Here is an 18,586-nt window from a genome sequence, read left to right as displayed (position 1 = left end):
ACCAACTGCTCAGCATCTGTGGTGCTGTTGGGCTTGTTAGACAAGTTTTAGTGAGGAAGGTGAGGATGACTGGGGCCATGGGAGTCCCTGTTAGAAAATCACATTCCTCCTTTAGGTGATGATGTCAGATTATTGTTTGTGTTTTTCTCCAGCTGGTTTCCCCATGGGCTATGCAGCAGCAGCTCCTGCCTACTCCCCCAACATGTACCCTGGCGCGAATCCTACCTTCCAAACAGGTATGCAGGCCGTGTGTGCTGAGGGGCAAAAGTGCTTTATCCAGGTGGTTGGGGGAGAATGTAAAGTGGGTGAATTTCGAGAAGGGTGGTTATAGAATTGGGATTTGGGGTTGAAATCATCTCTTGGTTCAGAAGGTTACCCTTCTTGATAAGTGAAATAAAAGTTTAATTCTTACTGCATGTAAGCTTTGAACGTTGCATTTCTGACATCCTTCCACAGCACAGATCTTCATTCTAATCAACAGCCCATTACTGGTAACTAGTTGTGCCAGAACATCTATTTATGAAATAGTATTGAGGATTAGAAACTGAAAGATCATCTTGCTGTGTTAATAGGTAAAATTTCTATGTTGCTAACATTTTTAAATTTTATTTTATTTTTTTGTCTTTTGTCTTTTTAGGGCCATACCCACGGCATGTGGAGGTCCCCAGGTTAGGGGTCGAATCAGAGCTGCAGCTGCCAGCCAATACCATAGCGCCAGCAACTCCAGATCTGAGCCATGTCTGCGATCTACACCACAGCTCACACCAATGCCAGATCCTTAACCCACTGAGTGAGGCCAGGGATTGAACCTGCGTCCTCATGGATGCTAGTCAGATTCATTTCCACTGAGCCACACCAGGAACTCCTCTGTTGCCAACATTTTTAGAGATAACTGATTTGTCTTTAGTACTTTAGTACTTTGGTTATGATTTTAAAAGAAAGTCTTTATATTCTATGTAAGGTGCGTAAGAATCTTTTCAGATTTTAGAAATCAGTGTACAAGTGAAAGTAGAATTTGTTTGGGTCTGGACTTTGTAAAGAAAGCTTTTTTTTAGTGGTGCTTCCTTCTTTGAACCTGAATTTTGGTGTTGGCTGCTTCCAGGCTTTATTCACCTAGTGAGGACTTTGTGATTCTGCCTCAGCCATGGTGGCCTATACTGGCCTGCAGGCTCAGCCTCAGGGCTCTGCCAGAGTGGTTCCTTGTCCCTTGGAACCCCTAGCCTCACTGGGTTAAATCGACAGAAGGGGAGACAGTGGCAGTGTCCTTTCCCTGAATTCTTCCACTTTGGTAATCATAAAATTCTTCCTTCTGTGCCCCTTCTGTCCATGTCTCCCTTCCCATTCCCAGTCTGACCGCCTTTGTTCACCCTGTAGCTCACAACCAGAGAAGGACCTAGGCTTGGTCTTCCTGCTCCTGAACTTTCTTTCCTTGAGTTTGTGCTCCCCACCCTTACTCCAGGGCAGTGTTCCCAGTATGAAGGTTTCCATGACTGACACAGTGAAGCCATGAGGCTCAACTAAATCCTTAGCTTTTTTTTGGTCTTTTTATGGCTGCACCTGAGGCATATGGGGGTTCCCAGGCTAGGGGTCTAATCAGAGCTGTTGCTGCCGACCTACGCTAGAGCCACAGCAACACCAGATCCGAGCTGCGTCTGTGACCTATACCACAGCCCATGGCAACGCCGGATCCTTAACCCACTGAGCGAGGCCAGGGATCAAACCCACAACCTCATGCTTCCTAGTGAGATTTGTTTCCGTTCCACCAAGATGGGAACTCCAATCCTTAGCTTTTTGCCGCATGGATCTTTCCTTTCCAACATTGACTTTGTTTTGTTTTTGCATAACTTGTATTCACACTCTTTTCTCTCCCACCTGGACTAGAGTACCTGCTACTTTGTGCCATCTTTTGGTGTCGGTTATGGGACATCCCTTCCCTGGAATAAGCAGTGTTACGTTATTGCTCACTAGATTCTTTACAGGCTAAACGGCACCATCATCTCCTTTTGTAAAAACTGCTCATCTTGTTTGACTCTTTTTTTTTTTTTTTGGTCTTTTGTCTTTTTGTTGTTGTTGTTGCTGCTATTTCTTGGGCCGCTCCCACGGCATATGGAGGTTCCCAAGCTAGGGGTTGAATCGGAGCTATAGCCACCGGCCTACGCCAGAGCCACAGCAACGCGGGATCCGAGCCGCGTCTGCAACCTACACCACAGCTCACGGCAACGCCGGATCGTTAACCCACTGAGCAAGGGCAGGGATCGAACCCGCAACCTCATGGTTCCTAGTCGGATTCGTTAACCACTGCGCCACGACGGGAACTCCTTGTTTGACTCTTTTTAAGCAACTCTCTGGAGGTGTGAATGACCCTCAGTAAACTGCACATGTTTAAAGGGTACTTGATATGATACACCACCCTCAGAGTCTATAGTGGACGTGTCCTCGTTCTCTGAAGTTTTCTCCTGCCCCTTTCTCGTCTCATCTGTTTCTTCTCACTATAGATTGCTTGTAGTTTCTAAAATTTTGTATAAGTGAATCATATAGGATGTACTTTTTTTTTTTTTGTCTGTTGTCTTTTCAGGGCGGCACCCACAACATATGGAGTTTCCCAGGCTATGGGTTGAGTTGGAGTTGTAGCTGCCGGCCTGAGCCAGAGCCACCGCAAGGCAGGCTCCGAGCCACGTCTGCCACCTACACCACAGCTCACGGCAACGCTGGATCCTTAATCCCCTGAGTGAGGCCAGGGGTCAAACCCGCAACCTCATGGTTCCTAGTCGGATTCGTTTCCGCTGTGCCTCGTCGGGAACTATAGGATGCACTTTTTTTTTTGCACTGGTTTCTTTCATTCAGTGTCGTTTTCTTTTTTCTTTTTTTGCTTTTTAGGGCCACACCTGCAGCATATGGATGCTCCCAGGCTAAGGGTCAAATTGGAGCTACAGCTTCCAGCCTATGCCACAGCCACAGCCACAGCCACTTGGGATGCAAGTCGCATCTGCAACCTATGCCATAGCTCATGGTAATGTCAGATCCCCCACCCACTGTTACTCTAACCCAGAAGCTGGGGAGGGCAGAGGGGTAGTGGCTTGGTGGGGGGATGCTGGCTGCTGAGAGGGCTGCCTTGTTTAAAGGGGTGTTCTCTGGTGGTTGCTAGATAGTTACTGGCTGCCACACTGCTGCCCCAGCACTGTCATATCTTCAGATTTTTAGTAGAAGTTGTGAATAAAGATGTATGTGAAATTTGTGAATGAAAAAATAAAAGGCACTTTGAAGGTCCTGCCCTTGTCCCTTGAGTGCTTTCAGCCACCTGACCTGAGTCTGGGCTACAGCTGTGCTCCCTTCTTTTTCTGAGATCCTGTCAATATTTTCATAGCTTGATTTTTTTTAACCTCACCCATGGCAAGTGGATGGAATCACTTGTTGCAAGAGATCTAAGCTGCTGCAGTGACAATGCCAGATTCTTAACCTGCTGTGCCACAGGAGAACTCCCCATAGCTTGAGTTTTTAAATTTCCTTTTTCAGTGGGCCTTTTTTCCTATCTGATGAGTAAGCCCAAATTGTCACTATAAAATATTAAAAAAAAGGGGTTTTTTTCCTTTGCTGCTGCTTTCTCAGTCTTCTGGTCCTCTCACCACCAGAGTTTTGGACAAACTAATGTGTAGTATGGGGGTGTGTATATGACTTTTAAAGCATTGCTGCAAGTCCTAACACTGCTCATTTATTAGCTCTTCTAAGTGTCACTTGAGGAGGGTTTAGAGAACCTTGTGATGAGATATGTCTTACTGAAAGACTTCATTACTCAGAACCTGGAAATGAAAGTTTTGGTCATTTCATTCTCATGAATAAGCACAGTAGGTTGAGTACATGTGCAGAGAGGGCTGTCCTTCCTTTTTTGGAATCTGAACAGTATATCAGAAGGAGTTTGGGCTATAGTGTTAGCTGGATGTGGCTCAGATCCTGATAGTCATTCCTGGGAAAGTTTCATTTTGGACATTTGTTTAATGAGTCATTATCTCCCAACTGGGTTATTTGAGGATTCCAGAACATAGTCAAGCTCCCAAGGCACTGAGGCCACACATTCAGGCTTCTGTTTTATGCCCATTTACAGCCAGGAGTGGCTGTAACTAATATTTGCTTGATCTTCTGAAATCATCAAGAAAACATTCAGTTCTTTGTAGCAAGCTTTATGTAAGGTGATTTAGATATTACATTGGCACATATTTTTAAAAGATGAAAAGTGTTTCTAAGAGTAATGAAATGGCTTCTGTGGTTGCTGCCATGCATGACTGGATGGTGGATAAATTGGGGAAACTCTTTGAGGCCTCAGGTCCAGGTCTGATTCTACCCCAGCCTGGGAACATGCCACAGATATGACCATAAAAAAGAAAAAAAAATGAGAATAATCAGCTCTGCAAATATTTATGTTTAAGTACAGCTTTATCTAATAAAGAGATGGTTTGACTAAACTGGTTTATTTTACTGTTTAACTGGTCTTACTACTTGTTTATGAAAGATATTTAAAAAGTGAAGATGCTTTATGATACCACTTTTTTCCTTTTTAAGCTCAGAATTGTAGTCCATGAAATGTAAGACCCTAGGTTTGTTTAAAAACTTAGCTTCATTTAAGGCAGCCACATGGGAGAGAAGAGTGTTAGAATGTTAACAGGTCATGGGCTGTTTCTCTCTCTCTCTTTCATTTAAATTACAAGTTTAGGAGTTGCCGTTTTGCCTCAACAGGTTAAAAACCCCACTAGTATCCACGAGGACACAGGTTTGATCCCTGGCCTCAGTCAGTGGGTTAAGGATCTGGTGTGGCCGTGAGGTATGTTGTAGGTCTCAGATGTGGCTCAGATCCTGAGTTGCTGTGGCTGTAGTATAGGCTGGCAGCTACAGCTCTGATTCAACCCCTAGCCTGGAAATTTCCACACGCCACAGTGTGGCCTTAAAAAAAAAAAATTAAAGGTTTACATACACACAGTTTAAGGATTCCTCATTCTCCTTCCCATCCCTGTTACTGTGACCACGTGAGCATTGTTCACTGCTGTGAATGTGTAGCAGTTGTAACTACTTTTCTTCCTGGACCTGGTGTCCTTGCTTAGATTTCTGTCACCACATCATTAATTAAGCCCTAAACTTAGTCAGGTGTGAGGTCTCTTCTCCATGTTTTAGGCCATGTGAGGTGTTTGTTCGTGGTTTCTCTTCTTAGTGATATCTTTATTATTTTCATCAAAGTATAGTGTTGTGCCAAGTGATGCCTTTTTGAAACCCTCTCTGCTCCTCTGGCCTGGGCTGCTTGTTGCCTGGGCCTTGCCCTGGCCCGTTCTCCTTTATTCTAAGGAGTTCTTTCCTCTTTTTCACTCTATTTGTTGCCTGCTTTTTTAGTTTACTCTTTGGTTTCAGTGGAGGACCTTTTTCAGTAATCTCTTGGGAGAGTATGGGAGAGTCACAGTTTTGAGATTTTTCATGTCTGAAAGCGTTTTATTCTGCACTAACACTCATGGTTGGTTTGGACTTAGAATTCTAGGCTAGCAGTTATTTCCCTTTGGAATTTGGAGGACATTGACGAATTGTTGGCCAGTTTACATAGTTGGTGCTGAGAGTGTTGGTACCTTTCTGACACTTGGTTGCTTGAGCTGGGCTTCACTTTGGTTCTCTGTAGTTATGTCTCTGGGTTCTTAAATTTCTTGATGCTGTATTTGATGCAGGTCTCTCCTCCTCACACATTTTATGTTTCTGAATTTCCATATTTTCTAAATAGAAGTCTTATACTCGGACAGTTAGTAAATGAAATCTGTGTGGTACGCAGTACTTTTGGGAAAAAAAAGATCCATTCTAATTAAAAAGCTTCTGACCCTTCACAGTGAGCAGTCTGAGAACAGTGGCCCTGTGTGTGAGCTTTGCTCAGAGAAGTGGTCAGCCTGGGTGATACGTGTCTGCTGAGAGTGAGACAAGAAAGGCAATGGCCATTGTGTTGTTTTGTGTTGCATCCATATGAACGGTCTTTAGGAAAGGAGCACCTAGAAAGCTATTATTGTTGTTGAAAGACCAAGCAATGAATGTATTTGGTTTTGTGCAGTGAATGGTTGGCTGATCAAAAAATTATTGCACCAAGACTTTGTCTATTTTGGATACCATGGGATGTGTGTAAGTTTATTTATGTATTTGTTTATTTTAAGTGTGTGAGTCCCCTGTTCTCTAGTGTGAGGCAGTGATCTAATGCTATATCATAAAAAAGGAAGGTGCCTGGCACACATTTAGTTTTAGTTAGTTCACTGGGAGACATGTTTGCTTTCCTTGAAATTGATATGTCTTCAGTATTGGGTAGAAAATGATGTAATATTCATACTGATACCAAAAAAAACCCCCAAAAAAACAAAATCAATTTTCTGATGAGTATTAGGACATAGTTCACAATTATAAGCAGTAAGATATATTAAAAATTATTGCTGTAATTTAAAAAAAATTATTGCTGTAATTAGTAGAAATAGTGGGTGACTATTTTTCCACCATACAGAGAAGCTAAAAAAAATTGCATATGAACATTTACAAATGGACTGCAAAGATTCTACAATTGAACATTTTACTTGTGTCTGTTTCCCTCCATCCACCTATCTTTTGTCTTTTTTTTTTTTTTTTTTTTTTTTTCGCCATTTCTTGGGCCTCTTCTGCGGCATATGCAGGTTCCCAGGTTAGGGGTCGAATTGCAGCCATAGCCGCCAGCCTACGCCACAGCCACAGCAACACCAGATCTGAGCTGTGTCTGCAACCTACACCACAGCTCACGGCAACGCCGGATCCTTAACCCACTGAGCAAGGCCAGGGATCGAACGCACAACCTCATGGTTCCTAGTCGGATTCGTTAACCACTGAGCCACAACGGGAACTCCCATCTATCTTATTTTTTGATGTATTTCAAAGTAAGTTGTGGATGTGCATATCGTTAGTATTTTTTTTTTGGCCATGCCCAGAGCATGTTGAGGTTCCTGGGCCAGGGATCGAACCCGTGACATATCAGCGACAATGCTGAATTCTTCGCCACTAGGCCACCAGGGGATTCCTGTTAGTGTTTGTTTATGGTTCTAGGTTTTGTTTTTAGGTAAAACTTAGATACATGAGATACACACATTTAAGTATCCCATTCATTGCATTCTGACAAATGCATACACATGATAGCTTCTTGGAGTCATCTTTTTATCTTCAACAAGGTGTTCATAGCAGGGAGGTGTCACAAAAGACACCTCATATGATTAAGAGACCTTGAGCCATCTGGGGGCGGTTTCTGCAACAGTGGTCCTCCAGCCTCCATTAGAAGAAAAGCTCAACATCATAGGTTGGCCTGTCTTTGATTGTAGTAAAGGACTGACTATACCTTTTTTCACTAGATGTGGTGGCCACAAGAGTGCCGATCAATCAGATAGCCTCTCTCTGGAGGGGTGTATGCCTTGGTTTTCCTAACTTTCCTTTCATATCATGTCCTTAGAAGCTCATTCAGGTGGAATCTTCCATCTTCTCTTCAGTCCAGGCCCCAAGCTCTTTCTGCAGTTTGAACAGTGACAAAATGGTCATAGTCATAGACTTTCTTATTAGGAATGGTAATGGGTATTTTAGAGGCTCTGTTTTCTCTCAGTTTTTTCTTCTGGTCATGGATGCTTGTGTGTTTTTACTTCCTCAGACAGCTTATTTTTTCCTTGTTTTATTTTTGTGAATCAATTTATACTGTAGAACCATGACTTTCTGTAGAGCACTGGCTGTGTGTATCAAACACTGGCATATTTTAACTTTATTTGCCAGGTCATCTTTCAGATTAGATTGCTGAAGACCGTGCCTTCTTAGCTAATGACCTTTTTAAAGGCTCAGCTAGCTTTTATGTTCTTCTTGCAGTGGCAGTGAACCTCTGCCTGCCTCTGTCCTTTTCCCTTTGGCTCGTGCATGGCTGCTGTTTCCAGGGAGATTTTCTGCCTGGCTTAGATTCCCTCTCAGTTGTGTGTCACCATCTGAAGGCATTATAATTTTTTTCATTGTACTTACTACAAAAATTTTTCAAATATACAGAAAAAGTTGCGAGAATAGTATAGCGAAAGCTGTAATACCCAGCATCAAGGTTCATCAGCTATCTTTTTACCATATGTGCTTTATCTGTTATGTAAAGATGTGTGTATGCTTTGTTATTTGTTTTTGCTTTTTTGCTGATCCAATTCAGAGTTACAGCCTTTGTGGCTGGCTCTTGCTGTGTGGGCCTCAGTATGGCCCATAGCATAACAAAATGAAGATGCTCTTCTGTATGATCTCAATACCATTTTCATACTTAGAAGCAGCAATTCCCTCTTTCATTTAATAGTTCATATTTAAATTTTCGCATTTGTCCTGAAGAATAAAAAGTTTTTTGGAAATAGGATCTATTCAAAATGTACATGTTGAGGATGTCCCTGGTGGCCTAGCAGTTAAGCCTCCTGCATTGTTATGCTATGGCTCGGGTTTAAACCCTGGTCCCAGAACTTCTACATGATGTTTGCATGGCCAAAAAATTTACATGTTCAATTTGTTTTTAAGGTTGAATTTGTTATATCTCTTGTTTCTTTTAACCCATAAGTTTATCAAACCTTTAAAAAACTCTTTGAAAGACATTTTATTATGAAAATTTCAAACATGAATATACACAAGCACACAGAAGTACCGAGTCCACCTGCCCATAGCCTTAGCAGTTACTAGCTTATAGATGATCTCTTTCATCTGTGCTCCAGCTACTTTCCCCAATAATAGCGTTAGTATTTTGGTTGTGCCTGTGCTATGCAGAAGTTCCTGAGCCAGGGGTAAAACTCACACCACAGCAGTGACAACACTGGGTCCTTAACCTGCTGGCCCACCAGGGAAGTCCTCTCCTATATTATTTCGAAGCAAACCTCAGATGTCATATTCATCAGTTTTTCAGTATTATCTTTAAAATACCAACTTACAAATACCTAAAAAATACCAATAATTCTTTAATATTACCAATCCTACAATTAGTATTTATATTTCCAGGTTTTTCATTTGTGTCATGAGTGTCTTTTAATTGTACAGTGAAGAAAGGGGGCCTTGTTGGTTCTTTTTAACTGTATGGAAACTGGCTAGCACCAGAAATTCTAAATGTGATTTTCATGCTGAAGTCTGGCACTTGTTCTCAAAATACACTAATTCTATGAATATTTTGATGGTCTGACAGTTTTATTAAAAACAGATATCCGTTTGGTCAGCTGTGAGTTTAGTGACTCTTGTAAGGATCTCTTAATTCAGGACAGTGGAACCACAGTTAGCATCATCCTGTGAGTTAACCCAGCAATGCCACTGCTACAAGGTTGTGCTTGCAAGTTGGTGACAAGTGGGGAGAAAGAGAGTAGCTCAAGGAGGAGAGAGCTTTGTCTTCATTCGCACACTTCCTTTTTTGAGACAGTATGCTCCTGCATTTGCCAGCCAGGACTGAGTCAGTGCTGCTCCATTGGCGGTCTCTTTCCCTGTGACTTTCCCCTGAGGTCAGCACCTTATTGAGAGGGTGGGACCTTCTCTGAGCTGTGTTGGGGCCTGGCCCCGAGCATGCATGTGATGTTGGTGACTAATAGCCACTCTGTTGGTATAGTGCTTCCATCACCGTGACTGGTCAAAAGTGTGTCCACTTGGTACTAGTGTCTCATTTCCTCCTCTGATGTAGACAGTCAGTCATTTATGGAGAAATAGGAGTTGCCACTGAGTCTTCTCTTGGGAATGTCAGTGCAAGGTTAGAGATTAATGGCTGGAGTTCCCGTCGTGGCACAGTGGTTAATGAATCCGACTAGGAACCATGAGGTTGTGGGTTTGGTCCCTGCCCTTGCTCAGTGGGTTAACGATCCGTTGTTGCCGTGAGCTGTGGTGTAGGTCGAAGATGCAGCTCGGATCCCGCGTTGCTGTGGCTCTGGCATAGGCCGGAGGCTAAAGCCCCGATTAGACCCCTAGCTTGGGAACCTCCATATGCCTCGGGAGCAGCCCTAGAAAAGGCAAAAAGAAAAAAAAAAAAAAATTTAATGCCTTTCGCTATTACCTTTTTCTTTATAATTAAAGAAAATGTTTTACAACCTTATTGTGGTATATTTGGTGTGCAATTAAGTATTTAAATATTTAAAGCTTCGATTTGATGAGTTTTAATATGTTTATATGTGTGAAACCATCACTTTACTTTTCTTGTCCCTCTTAAAGACTAGGAAGTGAGCCACTCGAGAGAGGGACTTTTTAATTGCTTTTGTTTTTAAAGTTGCTTTTCCAAATCATGAGAGTCTCTTTTAGTTTAAAACTGGAATTGAAATTTGGTATATTCAAATTTGGCATTGTTTTTACTTTCATAGGAGTTAATGAGTTTCAAAGTAATATAGGGAAACCTGGTGGGAATGTAAATTGGTGCAGCCACTATGAAAACCAGTATGAAAGTTCCTTAAAAAAATAAAATAGAGCTACCATATGATCTTGCAATCATATATCCTGATCATGTATTTGGGAAAGGTAAAAACTCTAATTTGGGAAGGTACACGCACCCAAATGTTCATTGCAGTACTATTTACAATAGCCAGGATACAGAAACAACCCAAGTGCCCATCAGCAGACAGTTGGTTTCAAAGGTGGTGTATGTGTGTACACAACAGAATATTACTCAGCCATAAAAAGGAAGAAATACTACCATTTGTAGCAACATGGATGGACCTAGAGAATATTACACTGTGTGAAGTAAGTCAGAGGAAAACAAATATATCATATTGCTTATATGTGGAATCTAAAAAATAATGCAGGTACAGCCCTAAAAAGCAAATAAATAACAATTCAAATGAATCTATGTACAAAACAAAACAGACTCACAGACACAGAAAACAAACTTATGTTTACCAAAAGAGAAAGAGGGGTGGGAGGGATAAATTAGGAGTGTGGGATTAACAGATAAAAACTGCATGTAAGATAAACAATAAGGATTTACTGTAATATGTTATAACTCATAATGGAAAATAAGTTGAAAAATATATATATGTAACTGAATCATTTTGCTGTATACCTGAAACTAATACTATATATATACTATATATATATTGCCTAGAAAAGGCAAAAAAAAAAAAAAAATCCAAAACACAGAAATAATATAGGGAAACCTGGGAGGATCTTTTGTCCTTAAAGCAGATACTAGATGAGCTTGGGAATTACCAGGTGTGGGCAGAGGAGTCAGGGCTTGGTGCAGCTGGATCTGGATTTGTTTGCACACCTGCTCTGTTATGTAGGACTGTGTGACTTTGGGGCATTAGACTCTTCTGTGTGTGTGTGTGTGTTATGTGTGTGTCTATGTGTATGTGTTTTCTAGGGCTGCACCCGCGGCATATGGAGGTTCCCAAGCTTAGGGGTCTAATCGGAGCTTTAGCCTCCGGCCTATGCCAGAGCCACAGCAACGCGGGATCTGAGCTACATCTTCGACCTACACCACAGCTCACGGCAACACTGGATCCTTAACCCACTGAGCGAGGCCAGGGATTGAATCTGTAACCTCATGGTTCCTAGTCGGATTCATTAACCACTGAGCCACGACGGGAACTCCCAGCATTAGAATCTTTATCAGCACCTTCGTCATGAACCCCGTGAAGGGCATTCTGGGGAATAAGTGAGAAAACATGGCATTAAGGTCTAAGGACCCAGGCATCCAGTGTGCATGGTGGTTCTAAATAGGGTCTCTAGGACTGCCTTCTTTCTTGCGTGTGCGCATTTTAAAGATCATTTAAAACTGGTTTAGGAGTTCCTGTTTTGGCTCAGCAGGTAGAGAACCTGACATAGTATCTGTGAGGATGTGGGTTTGATCCCTGGCCTCGAGGACTCAGTGCGTTAAGGATCTGGTGTTGCCAGTGGCTGTGGTGTAGGCTAGTGGCTGTAGCTCCAGTTTGACCTCTAGCCTGGGAACTTCCATATGCCACTGGGGAGGCTGTTAAAAAAAAGAAACAAAAACTGGTTTATATTCTGGGAGTCATTCATTCTTTTTCTCTTTAAAATTAAAAACAGAATGTAAGTACATTGCTAAACACAGTTCAGTGAAGTGGTTTAAATTTTTAAACTTTAATATTCAGCTCATTTTAAAATGAGTTAATTTATGCAAAACACCCACATATTAAATGTCCATTTGTTTAGGTTTTGACAGTTGTCATATTTATGTAATCACTGCCCAAAACAAAATACTGAGCATTTTATCATCTGACTTCCTTTTGCCTTCTTCAAATCATCCTCTCCTCCCTGCTCCCCAATTTCTGTTAAAGTTCTTTCTAGTAGGTTTACTTGTTAAGTATTGACAAAGAGATCATACAGTGTGTGCTCCATGTCTGATATATTTTGAAACTTCATCGTGGTTTGAGATTCATCCATGTTTTTTCCTTTTGATACTGAGTAGTATTTATATGAATGTATCATAATTTACCCATTTTCCTGTTGATAAACATTTGGATTATTTCCCATCTTTTGGCTATTATGAATAAGACTGGTGAATGTTTTTTACAAGTTCTATTGTGGACGCGTTTTCATTCTTCTAGGGAAGACATCTAGGAGTGAATTATTGGGCCCTGTGAGAGGTATGTCTGTAACTTTATGAGAAGTACTGTTTCTGGATCTCGCATGAGCACTCTACCAGTCAGCCTTCTGGTGAATGAGAAATGGTTTCTCAGGCTTTTTTATTTTTTATTTATTTTTTAAAATTAAAAAAAAAAATTGGGGAGTTCCCGTCGTGGCGCAGTGGTTAACGAATCCGACTAGGAACCATGAGGTTGCGGGTTCGGTCCCTGCCCTTGCTCAGTGGGTTAACGATCCGGCGTTGCCGTGAGCTATGGTGTAGGTTGCAGTCGCGGCTCGGATCCCGCGTTGCTGTGGCTCTGGCGTAGGCCGGTGGCTACAGCTCCGATTCAACCCCTAGCCTGGGAACCTCCATATGCCACGGGAGCGGCCCAAGAAATAGCAACAACAACAACAACAACAACAAAAAAAATAGACAAAAAAGACAAAAAAAAAAAAAAAAAAATTGGGGGCTTCTTAGGGCTGTACCCGTGGCATATGGAAATTCCCAGACTAGAGGTCAAATCGGAGCTACAACTGCTGGCCTACACCGCAGCCACAGCAACACAAGATCCAGGCCGTGTCTGCACCCTACATCACAGCTCATGGCAACATTGGATTCCTGACCCACTGAGCAAGGCCAGGGATCGACTGAGTTCTCATGGACACTAGTCTGATTCATTTCCATTGTGCCACAGTGGGAATTCCCTTGTCTTTTCTTTCTTTTTTTTTTTTTTTGTCTTTTGTTGTTGTTGTTGTTGTTGTTGCTATTTCTTGGGCCGCTCCCGAGGCATATGGAGGTTCCCAGGCTAGGGGTCTAATTGGAGCTGTAGCCACCGGCCTACGCCAGAGCCACAGCAACGCTGGATCCGAGCCGCGTCTGCAACCTACACCACAGCTCACGGCAACGCCGGATCGTTAACCCACTGAGCAAGGGCAGGGACCGAACCGGCAACCTCGTGGTTCCTATTCGGATTCGTTAACCACTGCGCCACGACGGGAACTCCTCCCTTGTCTTTTCTTTTTACCACACCCATGGCACTTGGAAGTTCCCAGGCCAGGGATCATACCCGAGCCACAGCAGTGACAATGCTGAATCCTTAACTGCAAAGCCACCAGGAACTCCTCAGACATTTTTAGAAAGCGGTTTTACTGAGGTATGATTTACATATAAGTCATTCCTGTAAGTGTACAGTTTGGTGTGCTAGACATGTATACAGATGTGTGACACCACCACAGTTAAGTGACTTCATTCCTCTGGCCCCTGGGCACCACTGATTGGTTTTTGGTCTTTCCTAGAGTTTCATATTTGTCATAGTGTCTGACTTCTTTTGCTTTTTTTGTTTTTATTTTTTTGAGATTTACCCGATGTTTTGTGTGTTGATAGTTCTGCCCTTTTGGTTGCTGAGTAGTATTTCAGCGTATGGTTGTAGCACACTTTGCTGGTAGACATTCAGTCTTTATGGATAAAGCTGCTCCGAACATAGCAGTTCAGAGACCCTTCTTACCCTCCCTTCTGTTCTCTATTGGAAGGGGAGCCAGCCATCTTCCTGCTTACTAGCCATTCCTCCATATCATGACCCTTTGTTACTGCCTGGGAACAAGCGCTGACCATTTCTAGTCGGAGAAAGGGCTTTCCTGGTGTCAGGCTGCTGCTTAACCTTCCTCACTGCTGGCTGAGAAGACTGCATTTTGAGTCTGCTACGTCATTTTCCACTTCTGCTTTTTAAGTTCTAAAATGTCTTCTCTTCCTCTTCCCTTCTTGATCTGTGTGATTTTATGTCTTTTTATTTATTAATCTGCTTTATTTTTCATTTTGGGTGGGGACCAAGGCAAATGTTTTTGTTCAGCCTGCTACCTTAGACCAGAAGTCTTTTTACACCATAGACTTGGTGTTTGACAAGTTTTTCCTTCGTTTTTGCTGTAATAAACAACACTGTAATGAACATGTCTGCAGTTCAAATCCATGCTTCTTTCTTCATTTTTTTGTTGTTGTTGTTGGTTTGTTTTATCTTTTTAAGGGCTGCACCCACAGGATATGGAAGTTCTCAGGCTAGGGGTTGAATTGGAGCTGTAGCCAATGGCCTATGCCACAGCCACAGCAATGTGGGATCCAAGCCACGTCTGTGACCAGCAACACTGGATCCTTAACCCACTCAGCAAGGCCATGGATCAATCCCTTGTCCTCATGGATGCTAGTTGAGTTTGTTAACCACTGTGCCATGATGGGAACTCTCTTTTTTCTGTTTTAATTGGAGTATATAGTTTATGTACAGTATTATGTAAGTTATAGGCGTACAATATGGTGATTCATCACTTTTAAAGGTTATACTCGTTTATAGTTACTATAAAATACTGTCTCTATCCCCTGTGTTGTATGGTATCTCCTTATAGTTTATATTATACCTGTTAGTTTGTACCTCTGAGTCCCCTACCCCTACACGGCCTCTTCCCACTTGAAACCACTTGTTTGTTCTCTGTATCTGTGAATCTGCTTTTTGTTTGTTGTTGTTGTTAAATTCACTAGTTTGTTACATTTTTTTAGATTGCACCTGTAAGTGATATCAGTTATTTGTTTCTCTGACTTATTTCACTTATTAATACCTTCCATGTCCATCTTGATGTTGCAAAATGGCAAATTTTCCTTCTTTTTTTGGTGGCTGAGTAATGTTTATATACATCTGCCACATCGTCTTTATCCATTCCTCTGTCAGTGGACACTTAGTTTGCTTCCATATCTTGGCAGTTGTAAATTTTGCTCCTCTGAACTTTGGGGTGCATGTATCTTCAGGTAAATACCCAGGAGTAAAATTTCTAGGTCATATGGTAGTTCTGTTTTTAGTTTTATGAGAAACCTCCCTATTGTTTTCCATAGTGGCTGCACCAATTTACGTTCTCACCGAAAGTGTATAAGGGTTCCCTTTTCTCCACATCTTGGCCAACATTTGTTATTTGTGTTCTTTTTGATGATGGCCATTCTGACAGGTGTGAGATGATAGCTCGTTGTGGTTCTGATTTACATTTCCCTGATAACTAGTTATGTGGAGCATCTTTTCATGTGCCATGCTTCTTTCTTTTTCTTTTTCTTCATCTTTTTAAGGGCTGTGCCGGTAGCATATAGAAGTTCCCAGGCTAGGGGTCAAATCAGAACTGTAGCCACCAGCCACAGCCATGCTGGATCTGAGCCTCATCTGTGACCCACATCATTGCTCACAGCAGTGCCGGATCCTCAATGTCTGAGCTAGCTAGGCCAGGGATTGAACCTGTGTCCTGGTGGATACTAGTCGGGTCCATTACCACTGAGCTACAATGGGAACTGCCCATGCTTATTTCTTTAAAACAAATTTATAGAAGTAGAATGGTGGGGTTAAAATATATACATATTTTTAATGCCAAATTGTACCCCAGGAAGGGCGTACTAATTTATATTCCAACAGGACAGGTATTTCTTTCCTGTTCCTCTGAGTATATGCTCTGTAGAACTTTCTCCTTTGGTGTCACCCCATCCCTGTTCCCTCTCACCCCATTTTGCACCACACATACGCACTTGCAGCATAAAGTCTAAGAAATGAAAGCAGATCTCAGTGCAGGTGTCAGCTGTGACTGCTGTGGGGCTGGAACACTGTGGGGCCCCTCACTGCACACATGGTCCTTCTGCTGTGTCTGGCTGAAGGTGGGTTTGAATTAAGGCTTTGGGCTTCTTTGTTTCAGGTTACACCCCTGGCACACCTTACAAAGTGTCCTGTTCCCCCACCAGCGGGGCAGTGCCGCCATACTCCTCCTCCCCAAACCCCTACCAGACCGCTGTGTACCCCGTGCGAAGTGCCTACCCCCAGCAGAGCCCATATGCACAGGTAGGCCTGGGGTGTGCTGTGCCTGCAGGCAGGGTTGGTCGCTCAGGGCTCTAATGTCCTGGGCGTGGGACCCTGTGACACTTGTCTCTCTTCTTTCCTGCAGCAAGGCACGTACTACACGCAGCCCCTGTATGCAGCACCCCCTCACGTCATCCACCACACCACGGTGGTGCAGCCCAATGGCATGCCGGCAACGGTGTACCCTGCTCCCATCCCTCCACCTAGAGGCAACGGGGTCACCATGGGCATGGTGGCGGGGACCACTATGGCCATGTCAGCAGGTGAGTCCTCTGTCCTGGGGTACCTGCTCTCTTTCCCCATCGTGGGGGTTGGGGAAGAGAGAGCTCACTGGTGCTCTGACCCTGGTGTTCACTTTTCATGGCCTGATGGGTCTCAAAGGACGTCTGATTCTTTGGGGAAGGTCCAGCTTGTTATCTTTTTCTTTACCTCCCCTCCTTCCCCTTCCCTTTTCCTTCCAGTCGAGACTGGAGCTTGGGGTTTCGAACCATGAAGCAGGTACCTACTGTGTAGACTGACTGGGTAGCCCTCTCTGAATTTGATGGGGCCACTTTGTTGGGGTGCTGAGCCACTTGGCAGTAGGGACAAGGAGTGAGCAGATCCCCATAGTGAGCATGTAAAGCTTGAACAGAGTGGGTACTTTGTGATCTGGGGGGCTGGCCCTCTTGATCCTTCCCTTTGGTGTAGGCCAAGTTGCTGAATGGGGTGTTTTCGTGAATCTGGGGAAGCTGGTCTTGTGTTCATAGAGATAAGAGCTGCTTGTAGAAATACATCGACTTTATTTCCCAATGCTTCCCCCCAGGTCACAAAAATCAACTGCATCTAGAAGAGACCCCTGGTTAGGATGAGCTTGTCTCCACGGAACCACAAAGCGCCTGAGGGCTTGATTTGAATCTCTAGGGGTTAGGTTACCTCCTGTTGGCCTGAGTTGTCTTTGGTGGGGACGCTGTTGGTTGCCTCTGGCTGGGACTTTAAAACAAAAAAATACCGTTCATTCTTTTTTTTTTCTAGACCTTCAGTGTAAGGAAAATGTGTCAGAGAGGGCTGTTTCAGGATGCATTGTGTGTTTCTGCTCAGGGTGTCTGTTTTATTTGGTTTTCCTATACTTAACCCATGAAGGCAGAGGAGTCTGGCACAGATAGAAACTGTGTTTGAGGCCCGTGGAGGGAAGTCCTGGCAGACCCTGGCAGGTGTAGGAGGCGGGGGTGTGGAGGGAGGCCAGGTAAGGCTGTGAGATATGAGGTGGTACTTGTCTATAAGCAGACACAAGTAGCTGCTGAGTTTACCGCAGTTGTAGGGGAAATAACACGCTTAGCCTAATGTACTCAGGAGCTCATGTAGTTAGGAATCTCCCTCCCTCCCCACCCCCCTTCGGCTGTTTATCACCACCTTAACCATTCCCAGCACACAGGTCAGTGGTGTCAAGATACTGTTGTGAAACGCATCTCCAGGACATTTCCATCTTCAGAACTGAAGCTCTATGCCCATTAAACACCTCTCCTCTCCCATGTCCCAGACCCTGACAACCACCATTCTCCTTTCTGTCACTGTCATTTTTTTTAACTGCTCTAGGGACCTAATGTAAGTGCACTGAGGCAGTATGTGTCTTTTTGTGACTGGCCTGTTTCACTTAGCATCACGTCCTCAAGGTTCATCCATGTTGTAGCAGATGAAAAATTTCCTTCTTTTTTAAGGCTGAAGAAACTCTTATTTTTTATCATCTCATCTGCAGAATAATCCAGTATGCTTGTATGAGGGGGCGCCATCAAGGCTTCTGCAGAACATATTATCAGTACGAGCTCACCGTGTTAATACAGCTTTGACTCGTATATAATCAAGGGGTCTGCTAGCACCATAGGTCAGGGCCCTCCCCTCTTCTTGTTCACCTCCCTCCTTGCTAACGGGGTCTGGCCGGAGTGCTCCTGTCAGGTGGTGCGGGGGGTGCTGCCCTCCTCTGAGACACGTGCTCTTCCTTCCAGGTACTCTGCTGACTGCCCACTCCCCAACTCCTGTGGCCCCCCACCCTGTCACCGTGCCCACATATCGGGCCCCAGGAACGCCCACGTACAGCTACGTGCCCCCTCAGTGGTGATCACCCTGCAAATGTAAGTGACTTGGGAAGACCAGGGCCAGGTCTTGACTAAAGTACATCA

The 18,586-nt window shown here is 43.5% G+C and overlaps 1 protein-coding gene across 4 annotated transcripts in view; it reads left to right on the top strand.

Moving 5' to 3' along the window:
- FAM168B (family with sequence similarity 168 member B) overlaps positions 1-18,586 on the top strand; it is a 44,100-nt gene that overhangs the window by 20,688 nt on the left and 4,826 nt on the right. For 2 of the 4 annotated variants that reach the window (XM_021075749.2, XM_021075750.2), the window contains exons 3-6: positions 153-236; positions 16,273-16,415; positions 16,519-16,696; positions 18,413-18,538. In XM_021075749.2, coding sequence (XP_020931408.1) covers positions 153-236; positions 16,273-16,415; positions 16,519-16,696; positions 18,413-18,525 — 518 coding nt within the window. In that variant the 3' untranslated portion in view covers positions 18,526-18,538. The remainder of the gene's footprint in view (positions 1-152; positions 237-16,272; positions 16,416-16,518; positions 16,697-18,412; positions 18,539-18,586) is intronic. The other 2 variants (XM_021075751.2, XM_085000220.1) reach the window with 1 other exon arrangement.

Source organism: Sus scrofa, chromosome 15 (assembly GCF_054392235.1).
Source record: "Sus scrofa isolate SSC_HxYL_T2T_F1_AM1 chromosome 15, Sscrofa_HxYL_maternal_Yorkshire_Landrace_v2.0, whole genome shotgun sequence".
In the NCBI taxonomy this organism is placed as follows: Eukaryota; Metazoa; Chordata; class Mammalia; order Artiodactyla; family Suidae; genus Sus; species Sus scrofa.
Note: the sequence above shows the minus strand (reverse complement) of the source record. Positions and strands in the feature narration are given on the sequence as shown.